Source organism: Battus philenor, unplaced genomic scaffold, assembly GCF_028537555.1.
Source record: "Battus philenor isolate CCGP_79_NKW_IND1 unplaced genomic scaffold, ilBatPhil1.0.hap1 SCAF_25, whole genome shotgun sequence".
NCBI classification, from domain to species: Eukaryota; Metazoa; Arthropoda; class Insecta; order Lepidoptera; family Papilionidae; genus Battus; species Battus philenor.
The window spans coordinates 9325761-9342912 of record NW_027181688.1 but is presented as its reverse complement, the minus strand read 5'-3'; the positions used below and the strand labels follow the sequence as shown (position 1 = coordinate 9342912).

The following is a 17152-nucleotide window of genomic DNA, read 5'->3' as shown; positions in this document are numbered from 1 at the left end:
GTGAACGTCTATGGGCTGTAATTGGAAATAGGTGAAGAAACTTTAAAGCTTTTTTCTCACTAATGAGCTACACATTAATTTCTTCAAAGCTTTTATACCTAAAATCAATCAGCCTGTATATATAGATAATTATGTTATGACATCAAAAGTATTACAAATTGATATATGAGAGGCAATGATCCGAGGAGCGCAGTCAGTTTGACGGTAAGCCGATATGTCCGCACAGCGGAATCCGGTTCCCGGCGGCTGCATTGTCAATGGTACTCAGGTTCGATGCCCAGCCAAGGTCGATGCGTGGTCGGCGCGAAAGTGAGCGAACGCTCGATATGGGCGAGACGAGATGTCTCTCCCACTATACGTAGCTTTATTAGCTTTGCTCTTAACCACTCAATACATTGGAACCAAAAATTAAATTCATTACTCTTACTTATAATTATTCTTTATACAAAAAATCAAATAAAGAAACAGATAATTATAATTTCAATAAGGCTTTGCTTTACTTTCGAAAAGTCAAGACATTGATATAATGTACACCTATCCTCCGATTTACACGGTTCTTCTTTTCCACGTTTTCGCTTTTACACGATTTTCCAAATAAGTTATTTTTTTGTTTTAATAACCGATTTTATTACCATCTCTCATAATGTAGATATTTCTGCTTCAAACATCGAATTGGCACAAATAACTTCGAGTGATGAAAGTGAATTCAAACCTTCGATTCCGAAAAAAACAGGAGTGTAATTTCTGTCAGCGATAAAGGATAATAAAACACCTTTGGTTTTATTTTTTGCTCTTCCGTTTAATGTATTGTAATTAAATAAAAAAACAGTGTTTCCGTAATATATTAAATATCTTAACTTGTCAAAGCCTTTTATTTTTATTTCTGTGTACACCAAAAATATTGAAAAAAATCATAACTGTTAAATAGGAAAATTTGCATTTTCTGCAAGTTTTTCGATTTACACGATTTTGACTTGAAAATTTTAAATTTTCGATTTACACGTTTTTCTCAGGAACGTATCTACCGTGTCAATCGGGGGATAACTGTACTTTTAAATACGTATTTATGGTCCCTCGATCTCTTGTACTGTACTACTGGCAGCTTGGAATGTCGATTCTTTTAAGAAACTGGCAATAAACTTTATTATATATATAGTATTATTCTCTTCTCGTCTAAACATCAATTTTTCAAAATCTCTTGTAATTAATCTTCTATTTGTCACTTGAAAACCAGCATGTTACTAATGCTTTATTGATCAATCTTACCTTAACATAAGATTTAAACTTAAAGTACAATCCTGTCTCTCTCACTCTGTTAAATGACATCAGTTTCAAGTATTACACGTCATCCGCGCAGTATTTATTGTTTTATATGGCCCCCGTTTTGGGGGCCTCTCGTACTTCCACTGTCTTGGGTACACGGGGATATTGTAACAATAAAAATTCCTTCACTCAATTCTATCATCCTCATCTTTCTTCCATCGTAATGTCAATTATTCTTTCTTCTCTTTCTCATTCTCTTCATTTCTCACATATTCTTTTATTACATTTTATTCTTTGTTCCGTTCATACTTCACCTCACTTTTGTCGCCTTCCTTCGCCTAATTTTACCGGTTTTCATTTTCATTCATTATTTTATTTTTGTCTTTTTACTTTCATATACATTATGCATTTATTTAAATCTTTTGTTTTTATTTATTTTTACTTTTTTATTTTCTTAATATTATTGGTACCATATTACAGTTCTATACAGATTTAATAGTATGGGGTCATACTATTACTGCGTCATAAGATTACATTGCTAATGACGTAGATAATGTCAATTTATAATGTATCAGATCAATAATTAAATCATTCTGTACCAATTTATCGCAAAAATCTGTACCTCCAACTGTTACAAAAATGTCATAAAAAATAACAAAAATATAAAAAATTAAAACATTTATTAAATAATTAAATAATTACATGTGTCTCTTACAGGAACTCATTACATATCACGTCAATAGAGTAACATTAACATATAACAAAGTTAAAATTCACAATTTCAAACCTTACGAGAAACGAGATACGTTTTTAGATGTAGATATGGAGTTATCAGGGTCAACGTACACGTAAATAAAGTTATATAAAAGAAAAACAACAACTTAGATGATAAGCATACACCTATTTGTTAGTACCTCTTGAAAACGCCTACATTAAAACTTGACATAGATACAGCTTAGCAAATGTACAATACAGGATGATTGATTATAGATGTAATAGGGGTGAATGTAGGTATGCATTCACTCTTTTAAACCTTTTACATAATCATCATCATTCGCCAATTTGTTTCAATTAATTTTAATAGCGTTTATCAAAAACACAATGGTTTCAGAAGTAATAAATAACTTAATGATAATATAATAAGGAATATCGTTTTGGAAATTAAAATTACTACATATCCACCAGAAGTTATTGCCCTGTCGCATTCCAATAGAAAAAATATTTTTTAATGTCATTTCTTTGGACAGTGGTAATGGGAATAGGTGTTAAAGCCATAAATCTTTGATGAGAAACGAATACCCTTTTAAAGCTTGAACCAATCATACTGTATAAAGTTGTCTTCATTACTAAAGACTATAGTGTGTTTGATTTTTTTTCTTGTTGCAGCAGAGACCTCCCGCACATTTCGGAGTCCGACAGCGCCACAAATAGAAGGATAAAGGACATGCGCATGTGACGATCAATTATGCTCGAAATAAAGCCGCTGACGTCATCGGATCTTGTTATTATACGAAGTCTGCACAGCACATGTTTCCAGAAGTTCCCTTGTAAACGGAACATTAGGGTAGGCCTACACTAGAGCTACTAACAGCAAAAGATAATTTTTAGCAGCATAAATTTAGAAATCTAGGTACCAATTGAAACTATAAAAGCGCAATAGCAATGAACAACAATCAAGTATTTTATACTAACGTAAGATTTTTCCAGTTTCGATGAGTAAAATCTTGTGTACGTGGGATAGAACCAAGTCCAAAACATTCACTGCTCGATCTAGGCCTCTCCCAGATTTCCAATAGGACTGGATGGATGCAGCCTGCATCAAGCGTCTTCCAACTACTTTAAAATTACAGATTTTATAGCACTAAAATCAACCAAAACTAGTAAATCTACATTGCTTTGGAATGGCAGGGATTCCCTACGATACACACCGTGTTGAGTTCCGGCAGAGGTTGAACCACCTCAATCAGACATAAAGTAATAATCGCCTTGAAAGATTTTTGGGGCTTTCGGTGTTAACGGCGTAGAAAAGTAGATGGTAATGCGGTGCTGGAGAAGAATGTTGTTGTGGACATATACATACTTCTAGATCAAACAACTGCTGGCAATTGTTCACTTTCAAATTTTAAACATTTCAAATTAAAGTAGCTTTATGCGAAGGAAAGACTACGTTTTTTATTATTATTTCGTTCCCTTATCTTAAACTTATGACAAGACTTTTATTACAAATAATTTTAAGTACATTTTCTATTAGCGTTCTCTTCTGTCATCCTTCACAACTTCCTTTGTCATATTTCCTTTCGTTCTTTAAATCAATACACTCTTTTCTTTCATTCACAACCTTCTACGCATCGTCGATTTTTCTACGCTGCATTCTTTCACTATCACTATTTAGTTATCAATTTTATGTTTTTGCCTTGTTTCTTTTATTATAGTTTGTTTTACAATTTTTTTGTTATTCAGCCTCATTTTAATTTTTTGTACTTATTTATTTAGTTTTACTTTTATCTGTTACTTTCTGTATTATTTCGTGACAATATTGTTAAAATTTGTAGCGGCGTTCTTTATTTTCCATTATGGAGGTGATGGTGCCACTTTCTATCATTACCTCCAGCACCACTCCGCACCCCCATCTTTCCCTTGCGAACATGACAGCTCGTAATTGCGTGCACCACAATCTGGCCTACCGCTTGATCCCAGGTGCACAGGGAATTCTACCTGAGCTCAAACCTATACAGGTACTCAGCGAATCCCTCGTGCCCCAGAAAGACTACGTTATGCAATATTATTATACACGGAAGAGTGAAAGGATTCATTTAAAGTCGCTCAGCTGCACGATAGAAGGATCAGACAAGCGCCCTCGTGTAGTCATTTGTAATTTGATGGACTTAATAATGAAGGACTTCTCCGTATCATTGCCTGCCCTGGTTAACTAACGAAAAGTGTTTCCTCTTAAAATGACTGCAAACAAGGACCTTGTAAGATCCACGTCGCTTCCCTTGTTACTTAACGGCGCAGAAACGAATTATAGATTTGACTCAGTCTCGTCTTCTCTCATTGTCTAATTATTGTTAGTTCCTTTTTAAGTATATATTAAGAGTAACGTGGAGGGTAGAAGAGAGAGAACGAATGAGCATTAAAATCTTGATAATGTGGTATTGGAGAATAAAACTACGAATATACAGTGGGGGACTGTGGGAGGAGGTATGCAACTACGCTATGATAATCTTGACTCGATGAATTAAACAATTGATGTTAGTGATAAATGTTGATGATATGGCGGATTCATTCGTGAGCTTAAGATCAAGCTACACTAGATGGCAAATGTTCACAAAGTTTTTTGACTCGAATTGTCGAAGAAAGACGATGCTATGAAGAGATTTGTACAAGGTAGAGTTAGGACAGTGATTCCCAAAGTGGTCTATATCGACCCCTCAGGGTCTATGACAACCAGCAAGGGGTCTACGTCAGCGAAAAAAATTTGGGGGTCCATGAAATGATAATGGGGGTCCACGATAGTGGATCTCAATAAATAATATCAAAACATTTACATTATTTATAAAAGTACCTATGAAGTAAAAAAAATATTATTAATGTTTATAAAATTGTGTTTGTGGTTATAAAGTTGTTGGATGTTGGTATTCGCTTTTTGGTCGCAATACATTTTGAACTTGCAAAAACCTGAGAGTCGCAGTCTCAGAGCTTAGATAAGTAGGGGGTCTACCCAACACGGAAAAACATGGCAAGGGGTCTACGACACAAAAAAGTTTTGGGAACTCTGAGTTAGGATATGATTAGTGCAGGTCGTCCAGCTTTACTGCAGAAGACCAGGTGAAAGCCTTCTAATAGTCCTTGACTTGCGAGGTACCTCAGTGACTGACAAGATGCCAGGAGACGATAATAAACGATAAAAATAATCCAACGTTCGACTGCTCTACCAAGAAAATGCAATCAAAAAGAAACATTATGCTACACAGAATCTGACAGTGGTAAAGAACTGAGACTTGTGATCGAAGATCGCGGGTTCAATTCCCGGAATACAATCTCATATGTAATACACTTTGTACATTAATTACACAGGATTGCAATTGTTCACAAACAAGTTTTCAGATGATGAGCAACAGCGTCCTCTACGTACCATAATACCACAACACTGCGATCGCTAATCCGGCTGCCAGGCATTGCAATTATGGTATATACCCCAGTTGATATCTTTGAAGGAGGCTTATTCCTTGCAATGGGCGTCTATGCGCTGAAACGATGACATTACAAGATTTAATATCATCTTTCTGCCGAGATCAGTGTTAAAGCTATCTGAACTTTTTTGTAACTTCATTACATTAATATTTTTAATTTCATTCGCGGTAGAGTTTTGTGTAACGCAAGAAACACTCAACTTTAGTCTGCGTGGTCGTTATTGTACAGAATGCTATTGTGAACTGGTGTGGATGTATTGTTTAATACGACCATGATAAACATGAATCACAGCAGTTAGTATATTGACATAGACAATATTCGGTAACTATTATTATTTATAATTTTTAAGACATTCACCTTTTAATTAAAATATAAATATATATTATATACATAAATTCACTCCTCAAATAGATCAAAGCGTAAGGATAATGTTTAGTTATATTATCGTAGTAATGTTTACAGTTAAGCTAAGTCCCACTCTGAGAGTGTACGAAGGAAAACCCACCACATGGAGCAAGTATAAATTGATATCTTCCGTATTATTCAATATTAGATTATGTCGTTTCATAAAGCTACCGAAACCTCTGTACCGCGCCTTATATTTGCGCGTAGCGAGACGGGTGGGGGGTCTTGGCAGCTCCGTTGCGTCAGCCCGTCAGCGCCGGCACTAATGCTATATTCGGCGCCCACTTTTCCCAAGGCGCGGTATAGCAGTTTCTGTAGCATTATAATTCAGATGTTTTTTCTCAGTTTCTAAGCATTAGCATATACGTAAGTGTGTAAAATCTCTCATTTATTACGCTCATTTGCACTTAATTAATTTAAGGTACATCCCTATTCAGAAATCAAGAGTTTCACAAATTTAAAATACCATAATGATAATAGAGTAAGAAAATGCGTTATCAAAATTCGGAATACTGCACATTGAAATTAATTATTGTTTGCGTCTCCATTCACGAGTTGGTAGACGTGGCGAGGGACCCTCACTAGATGGACAGACGACTTAAACTAGGACGCAGGAAGTCGGTAGACGCGGGCAGCGGATTGTGGTACTAGTGGCGATGGATTTGGTAGAGACCTAGGTCTTGCTCTGGGCGTCTATCGGCTAACATGAATGAACAAATAAAACCTCTGACTTTGTACTGCCAGGTGTTATTAGACTGTCGCATTTCAATAGAAACAAAATAACACAATGTAACAAAGAATAATCACTTAAAAAGATTGTAATCTAATGAGCAATACATTCGCTCATTTAAAGTCATAATTAACACAAAATGTTTATTTATCGTATCCTGCCACTACACAGCAATTTAATTATGAATTATTTAAAAAAAATATATAAATTCCCAACGATAAAGATCATAGTAAACATTTATCTGAGTCGTCATAAATTAAGTTAGCGAAATTTGAAATAAGTATTTGTATCAGGCGAGAGGTTGATCACGCCATTCCTCACCCGGTCATCGAACCGCCCGCGAGTACTTACCGATCGCGCCCGCTAAACGGCGCATGTTAACTTCGATGTTAAATGGACTAACCAGTTTTTGTTACACTCAAATTGGGACGCATAACTGTAAGAAAAATTGTGTCGTTGATTGTAGTGAAGAAACTACGAATGTGCATATTAATCTAATTTATTTAATATAAATATATCTATTGCACACAAAACACACAAAAAGAGATAAGAAAAGCATAAAAGTAAAATGAAACAGAACGAACTAAGTACTGATTACATAACTAAAGTATACTGTGTATATTTATAATTATTCCATTAACAACGAAAGAGTATATTAATACATGACATCATATATATATATTTATATATATATATATATATAGTTTCAGGCTCTCCGTTTCATAAAGAAATGTACCAGAATCGCCACGATTAGTTGACGATAGCAATATCATAAACATCTTGAAACTTGTTTTATGACAAGTAGCTATCCTATATAATGAAATGCACAAAGTGCGTAATATATAACTATGTATACCGGGAATCGTACCCACGACCTACAGTGACATGTCTCTATATATTTGTATATATACACACTCTCACACACACACACGCATATATATATATATATATATATATATATATATAGTGTGTGTGTATATATATACGGGTGGACGGCTTACGGCTGTATTTATTGTGGATACTAATATAGGTAGTAGCACAGCTTTAAAATTTACAAAAACCTTATAAAAAAAACAATAGTTTATAAAAAACTAATAATTTACTTTCGAAAGGAATTATTCATAGCTTGTTATTTTTATTTACTCATAATAATCTAAATGTACTGCGTTTGAGTGTATTGTATAACACAAGCGTGAAGGATGTACAAAAAAATAGTTATTCATATGTTAATCTATAATTACTAGGTTTTCATAAGGAGTTATGCTTCAACAGTGTAGTTCAGTTGGACAAAAACCTCGTGAAAATGCGACGAGCTGCGACCGTCGTCCGCGACGCGCTGACGTGCCCACTTGACTGAATAATTGCTGAGCAAATTGGTGGCCGACTAAGTGCGGCGCAAACGTCCGAGGAGGTTATTGTCTAGACCTTTCTAGAACAAATTCTTCTGCAGCTAATGCATCTAAAAGTTTAATGAGAAATGATTCTCTGTCTATCCACGATATGCTATCAATGAGTCGTATGTTATTATGGCCACATCGCCCACAGACAACTTCTACAAACTATTGTTTGTGAGAAAAGTAAAGGATAGAAGACCACGAACTGTGGTAGCCTCGCGATAGAGCACCGAGACTTGCGATCGTGGGTCGCTAGTTGGATTCCCGGGATACAGTCTTATACCATAATTCAATTTATCTGCATAAAAATATAGAATCGCCACTACACAAACAAGTTTTCAGAGGATGAGCAGCAGCGCCCTCTACGTACCACAATACCACACTGCGATCGCCAACTTGCCCCATAGATATATTTGAGGGAGGTCTATGTCTTGAAGAGCGTGTCTGATGGTGGCGATCACCTACCTACTGGTCTGATCAATTCATATAACCGGAGTCTTCGTTATTACCGTCGTGAGGAAAATAGACAATAGGTAATTATGGAAACAGCTCGTTATCGATTCCATCAAGGCGTTTCAAGACGAACATGACCTTCAGAAATGTATAGACGGATGAAAAGCGGATGTGATGCTCTCTCGTCCAGTCACTCATTGGATCATGCCAACTTACATTAAACAAGCTAAGTAACACATTGCTCTGACACCTCAAATCTAGTGAAGCGGTAAACTCCAGTAGACATGTGTCAACGACACAAAAAATATATAACATATAAGAATACGTACTACTATTCTAAACAGTCTAGTGATATTAATATATATACAAGGTATAATAGTCTTAGAATAGTCGTAAAAGGCAGAATCAACTCTCAACTATTGAATATTTTAAGTCAATTATGATATTATAACTATTTCTTAACACTGGTTGATACGTAGACTAACAAAGGTAAATAACATCACTATACCATGTAAGTATAATAAGATATATACGAGACATTAAAAAAACCACAAAGAGCCGAGCGGTAGGTTTAAACCTATAGAATATCGTTCACAATTTAAGTCAACATCCACTATCCTAGTTTCATTGCACCAGAAGACAATGTGACATATCGGTGACTCGTGAAGGATTGACATCAGGAACGTTTAGGTTTGTTTTTGGGAACGTTGAATGTTTAGCAGGCGAGAGAGTTGCCACAAACCTTTTTCAACAGTGGAATTTATTACCAAATTATATTTATTTCTTACAATAGAATAACTTAATAAAATCACCTTGACAATAGATTCAGGGTCACAACCCATCATCCAGTGATCTTATTCAACAATAGGTAAAGGAAAATGGTTAATATAATACTGTGAGAATCTATTTATTGACTACGCTATTTCTCTTGCATGTGACTTCAATTGTTTATCGGTTCCTAAGAAATTTCATGACAGTTGTATTAAACTGGTTATACAACTTATGTCAGGTTAGTATATAAAACTTCTTCACTTGTCTGAATGTACACACACCTATCAAAGTTTCGCAAGATATCTTAGTTTCCTTTTTTTAGTTTTAAATCTAAAATTAAAAGTATATTATTAAATAAATCTTGTTTGTTTTGTTATTTACTCTTTATTATACACCACAGATAATAACAAACAAAAAAAATACAATTTACATAGAGATACAAGAGGCGGTCTTATCGCTCGAGGCGATCTCTGTATCTTGTAGCATTCAAGAGGTTTTTAGGTAATCAAAATGTGGGGTTTGGCTTGCTAACTCAATTGCATGGTTGATGTGTGATGTACACATAAATATCGGCTCTTTTCAACAAATCAGTATTCCAAGTCGGTGGTAACTAGCTTATAATGTAAAAATAGTTGACAATACAAAAATATTTTGAATTGAATAAGAGTTTGAATCCATATCAGGTTCGTATTTAAAATGATGTATGTATTGCTCATTTGCTGTCAATTAATGCACATAATAAACAACGAAATGATAACGCAGTAAGAAAAGCTATTTTAAAACACAGATTACTATATATTAAAATTAATTATTGTTTACCATCCGTCCCTGCAGACTTTGTGTTGCCAGAACTTATTGATCTGTCGTATTTTAATAATCTCTGGACTCGGGTCATTACTTTTGATATATATTTAATATCTGTGCTATCAAATAGACGCAGTAGAACGAATAGTTGAATGAAATAACTGTTGAATTTGAACATGACACAACTTGCGCCGAAAGGGCTAACATTACAGTTAGATGGCCATTAGCTCGCATGACGAAGCTGCCCCAAAACCCCGAGTGTTGACTAATGAAACAAACGCGAAAAAAAAAATAAACACTAGTATTGTACTCGACGGCGTTCAACAGAGCGAGACGGCTCTATTTCTGTGAGCGCTGAATCATACTACTGTGACTATGGCTTCAGATAATAGTGGACTCAATTCAGATTTTTAAAAACATGCGAATGATAAATGAAAAATAAAATTCAATATTTACAATTTCATTTGTGTCATTTAATGAAAAGTCGAACTTTTCGGACGAAAGGTTCTTAAGTGATGACCAAGAGCCGTTAGATGCGGAGTGAGTAGTTCCCCCAAAAGTTCACGGACCGTGGCAGCGTGGACGAATCGTGATTGGATCCGAATCCATCCTTTACTCGCCTGTGGTCCACGCTGCCGTCCCAAGTCGTCTACACGAGTAGAGCGGTTTACTACGTGCAAACGTCATCATAAAACTGGAATGCGTCTGTCCAGCTTGTTTTATTTTTAAGCACACGAACCCTTCCGCTCCGTGAACTCAGTTCAATTGAAGCTGTAAAAGCCTTCAGGCTAACAGCACTCACATCAACAGAGAATAAGTAAGTCCCCTAAAAAGTGAAGCGTGGATATAGTCAAGGTCGCGGGATGTCGCTGCATACGAGCAGCAAAAATCATCATTGCAATCTCTGATGCCTATGCTTTGCAATGTGTGTCTATCGGCTGATATTATGATGATGAATATAAAATCCTACACCTATTAATTATATTTTATTAATTTATAGTATTTTCATACAAAAGCCTAGAAAATTAAAAATATTCAAAATAGAATTTTTATCATACGCAATTTTGGGTTGACTATCACATTAACCATTAACTTAACTATAACATATAAGCAAACAGAAGATTGTTTAGTACTCGTACTTAAGTTTTTAAATATGTATACGTCATCACCATCATTTCAGCAGGAAGCCCACAGATGAACAGAGACCTCTTCCATTGATTTCCTATAGAACCGGTTGTAAACTTCCTGCATACAGCTCCTTCTTGTCCTTGTCACAAATTTATCTGTGCACTTTGTGGGTGTATGACCTGCACCTACGCTTGCCGGTCCGTGGTCTCCACTCCAAGACCTTAAGACCAGGGCAGCTATATGTTTTGCGCGCGATGTGGTCTACACTAAATTCTTGGCTAAAATATTACTTTATGTTCCGTAAGTGTTTATGCCGCGTGGTTGCCCTACATGCAAATAATTCATTTATAATTTAAACCACCTGATCGTGCCGAGCTGGTCGACACTCGTCGCTAATGACTGTGACCACACTACATTGATATTGTTAGGAAAATTTCAGGATAATTAATATTACTGTTACTTCTAATTAAAACTATTTGCGTATTGAATAATTGATTTAATTAAAAACATGCTTACACCTGTTATTCATATCTATATACATTTTATGCAATATATTCTACTCAGACATAAGCAAAATATATTTAATTTTATAGTTTTGATAAAAAAAATCCTTCGTTATATAGTTTATTATACATATGTGCCATTTTAAGTTAAATTAATCTATCATTTATAGCATTTTTGAAATTTTCATTAAAATTCAAAAACATGTTAATAAATTATTTCAAAGCATTACGTTACACGTAAAAAGATTATTTGTAGAAACTTAAACTTAAAAAAGGTTGGGAGCCTTTACATAAATAAGAGTTATTTACGAGTCTCTCTTGATATATGTTGTGGTACAATTTATTATGTTCGCACTATTGGAACATTTAATTTGTATCCAAGAAGTATCTAGTCATATCGACCGGACAAGATTGATTTAGCATAAGTTTCGGATTTTTGTCTTTCAAAGTACAATAATCGTAAAGATGATTTCCTTTAATGTTTTATAGTCATGTCAGCAGATTGACGCCAAACGCAAGGCTTGGGCCTAAACCAAAGATCGCCAAGATGACCGGTGCAGCGCTGCCCGTATCCGGCGCCTTACCGCCACCCTGACCGCGTCCACCTTCATTGTTTATGTAATAACAAATAATTCCCAAAACTCGAACATATTGCACTCGTAATCATTAGGCTAATACTTCCAAGTTTTAAATAGAATAATATAACATGCAACTATAATTAATTAGAAAAGATGAATATATTAAAAAGGTATGTATAAACTTTTAATGAAAGACATTCTTAATAACCCCAGACTATGTGGAGTCACGTAGTGTTGTCTGCCCTTGAAGGCTTTCCCTACGTCACACGCATGGGCTCGCTTCGTATAGGTCCTTCGCGAGTTTTAAGTACCGCCTATTTAATATACAAAAAGCATGGCAGACTGTATTATTTTTACAAAAATTAAAATTTTTCTACCATTATTTGTGGTCACCATTATTAGTCACAAGTTTTTAAATTTTTAAAGTTAAATTCGCCTTTGTAATTTTTTGTACACCTTTAATTTCAATTTATATTAAAATTCAAAATATCCTTATTCAAGTAGGCATTGACATGCACTTTTCAATTGTCAAATATTTTAACATTATTAATAATAAGCTCCAAAGTAGCTTTCTATTTATCTGCTCTGAATAATTTGCACTATATCTAATTTATATTATATAGGACATACGAAAATTTAGATATAAACTTAAATTAATTGTGGTTTTTCTAAAGAAAATTCATGGTATATAAAATTTCTAAAACTAGCTACTTTAACATAGTGAAATATAGACAAAAAAATTGTCTTATTCACTAGACAATGAAGAATTACCAGACTTCTTTAACAGAGAAAACTAAGGAGAAAATAACATAATTTATCACATGCATGATTCAACAATCTTGCTGATGCAATCACATTGCGCTAGTCCGCTCAATAAAGCTAATTTGCATGCAATGAGTGTAAATTTGGTTCAGTAGGTCTATAGGTAAGTTGGCACAAATACAAAGGATATACAATAATTTTAACTAAAGCGGTCTAATTCAAAAATTTTATAATAGAGAATTATATTTATGTTAAATGGTGAACACACAATACATCAACAAATATAGAATGATCACACATGTTGAGAAATGATAGTTTTAAAATGATAAATAGCTACTAATGCTTTGCCTTTACTATTTACAATTAAAAAAATTGATTGTAAATTGAAATAGTATTTTTAAAATCTAATAACTATAAATATAGTTATTAATTGATAAATACTCAGATATCATTTAATCATCATCATAATCATTTCAGCTGTAGGGTGTCATATGTTGGACTTAAGCCTCCTCATATATTTACAAAAAAATCGGACAGATACCTTTAAACATTTCAAACCACTACCTGCCAGTGTTTTCAGATGACTTTAACATTCAATAATTATGTATAAATTGGTAACTTGGTTGTCAAGAACTATAAATAACACTATTCCTTTATAATACTACTTCCTCTTTCATGACTTTACAGCTTCATTAAACTGAAATTTTGCAGATCCACAACTTAGGTAAATTAAAAAATTGGTCACATTTTAAATCTTTGGCATGTAATTTGTGCATGAACAGCTAAGCCAATATGAATTGTGTGAGACTGCAATTAACAATAAAATAAATCATTATTAGCTAATTAACTACTGTATAACATGTCTTTGATAAAATGCAAAAATATTCCAAACAGTTAACATCATTAATAAAGAAAGAATGATGTCAACAAACTCCTTTCATCATTATTTCTGTTGACAAACATCCACCGGAGGCCACTATGTATTTCCAACAAGACAAGAAAAATCAGACAGTTAATTCCTTTTTTCTTTAATTTCTGGCAACTTTAAGAAAGATGTGTCTACCTTGTGAATTAATGTCTAATTCTATGCTTGCTGCTCTTTGGTGTAACCTTCAAAACTATTTTACTGTTGTTTTTAATAGGTATAGAATTGTTTTTTATTATGGTAATATTGAAAATTTTTTAGTGTGTATTTTTTTGTATACAACTATGTAGTAAGTTTACATGGTTAATTTATATACTTACATACATATTTAATTTGAATATATTCAGGTACCGAGTAGACAAGTCAGAGAGATAACAATATCAACCTATGCATAGCTAGAGTTGGAGGTAAATAGTTTCTAGTTTATTACTTCATTAATTAAAAGTTAATTTAAGTCATTGTGCTTAATTCTTACTGCCTTCATGGTCTCTACTTATGAACTGAAGCAGCTATCTCTTTAGTCAGAAGTTGCTGGATGAATGCTGCCTCCAACAGGTCTTATTGGAAATATTGCTAAATTGATAATGATTATGGTGCATGTGATTATTTAATCTCTGATTATGTAAATATACCAAAAGTTAATCAAATAACTCCAATTAAAGTAACAAAATTGTTTAATGGTCATCATTATTTCAGTCATATTATATTCACTGTTGGACATATACCTCCTCAATACAATTTCAATAAAACCGGCTGGAAGCGACTTGTTTACATTATGCTAATAATGGAAACATGTTAAAATTGTTAATTTGAAGTTGAGCCAAGGGCAAGGTCTCATTGTTTCAATAATGATGTAATGTATTGTTTGAACTATCATTGCAATTACTACAGTGTTAGCTGCAGTTTACATTACATGGTATTGTTGATGCTAAACAAACATATTCACACGAGGAAGTAAAAAATTTACTAATGTACAATGATGAAACATGGGTTACTGTATTTGAAGAGAATATTTATAGTAGAAATATTAAGAGAGGAACATGCTATATTTAAAACACATTATCTGTCACAGTTTTAGTGTTAAAGATATTTTCAATTATTTTCTCAAACTAAATATAACAACTAACAGTACAAATAATATATATTATAAAGTTCTACAACCTATCTCAAATATTTTTTTCATAGTTTTGAATCTGAAATTAAAAATCACTCTTAAAGATGTATGGAACTTTGTTTGATGACTAACTTACATGGTTGGTATATTGTGTACATAGCCATTGTTAAATTAAAAAATCAACTGTTAAATTTCTGGCTGGCTCAACAGAATAGCATTCCGAACCTGTGGTAGCTTACTACAATGTTAAAATAATTGATAATATATCTAAAGGCTTACATGAAATTGAGTTTTATAATTAAAAATAATACTATTCACACAATTCTGTTAATATAGAGTTATAAAAATGTATTACTTTGGTGTGACCATAAAATACCACTTCAATTAAATAAATCATTTGGAATATATACAATTCTCTTTGTCATATTTTACCTTGAAGCAGTAATAAGAGACATAACAGGAGCTATATTTACCTGATACAGAAATATATTTTACTTTACTTTACTTGAATGTACAAGTTGAAGTGGCATTGGGCAGGTCATATAGACAACCTTATGGTTCCAGAGTGAAAACTAAAAACTAGCAAATTCAGCACAGGATATACATCCAGAAGGTTGATAAATTATGTTGTTAAGGTAGTTGAAAGTTGTGGGATTCAGGAAGCTTCATATTACTCCTTTTGAAAATCTGATGGGAAAGTCTAGCAGTAAAGGGCTTAAGGCTTAATTTATGATATGCCTAATTAATATATAATAAGAACATGCAATAGTAGACCCTGCTACTTAACAATTGTCACCAAAAAAAAACTCAACTATTGTAAACAAAGAGAGAATATAGAGAGAAAGAATGCTTTTACTCATGACTACTCTCTATAAGGTAAAAGAAGATAATTTATTTAAATAATGATGGAATTTAAAATAAAAGTAACTTTACATTTCAGGCAATGAAACAATGTCAACAGCATGTTTTTCATTAACAAATATAGTTTGGCAATTTGCCACACATGTAAATACATCCTTACATTGTTGACTCTAACCAATGATATAAGTGTATTTTCTGATATAAACTGTCTTGGGCATGTACAATTTAGAAATATAATCTGGTCTCTATCCTATTAAATGACTGCTACTATAAATTGCATGATTTCTTGTGTATGAATCATTATAGCTTTACCGTGTAGACAAACACAAAATGATATCATATTTTCAACTGAGATCTTATATAGAGTTCTCTTAAAAATAATTCTGATATTAGTTCCAAAACTCATAAGTTAGGGATATTTAAATTTTCTAGTAAATATAATTTGTTAATATGAATAACTATCAAGTCTTATAGATAAATAATGTCAAAACAGTTCGAAATAAGACGTTTGCTTTGTCTTAAACTTGTAAGTATAAACACATGGGTGTGCCGTGTCAAAATATTATGCGAATATGCGTATCAAGGCCGGCATGTATCGTTTCGCTAATTAAAAACACCCGCGACAATATCGTCCCGTTTTACGGCTTAAAAATCGCTATATTTATTCAGCTGAATTGGAAGGTTTCACTAGATTATTAAATCACTATGCACAAATTAAACTTCACAACTGTTAGTCATCTACTCCATGAATCAAGTCCAAAAAATAGACCAATAAACAGCTCGGTAAAAAGTAAAAAAATAGTTTAGAAAGGTCTCCTACCTTATATACATCGCCATAAGTGCCCGAACCAATTCGTTGCACCAGCTCGTACTCATCTTGTGGATTCCTTCGCGATATATCTGAACTTAAAACACCACCACTATGCGCCATAATCACTAGCGAGCACTAAATTAACATTTATTTACACTTTCATCTCATTATTCACATAATTGTTGCACAGAACTTCGTGAATTTAATTATTTTTTACAACACAAACTCAACATCTCCACCTGACGTCTGTCGCCATAGAATAAATAATTTGTCACGTCTTTATACGCCCGTCTCATGAAAGGGTTGCGACTACACAAAAATACAGCCACAAATTTTTCAGAGTCCACAAGTTAAGTATTTGTAGTTTTAAAACCTTTTTCTTATTTAAAATTATAAGAAATATCTTATTTAATTTATAATATTTATATAAACAGCAGCTTGCATTCACAGTTTAAC

The 17152-nt window shown here is 33.4% G+C and overlaps 1 protein-coding gene across 1 annotated transcript in view; it reads right to left on the bottom strand.

Moving 5' to 3' along the window:
* hppy (MAP4K3-like protein hppy) overlaps positions 1-16939 on the bottom strand; it is a 62783-nt gene extending 45844 nt beyond the window's left edge. Inside the window, exon 1 of the mRNA XM_068768200.1 lies at positions 16706-16939. Coding sequence (XP_068624301.1) covers positions 16706-16816 — 111 coding nt within the window. The 5' untranslated portion in view covers positions 16817-16939. The remainder of the gene's footprint in view (positions 1-16705) is intronic.
* Positions 16940-17152: the final 213 nt, after the last annotated feature.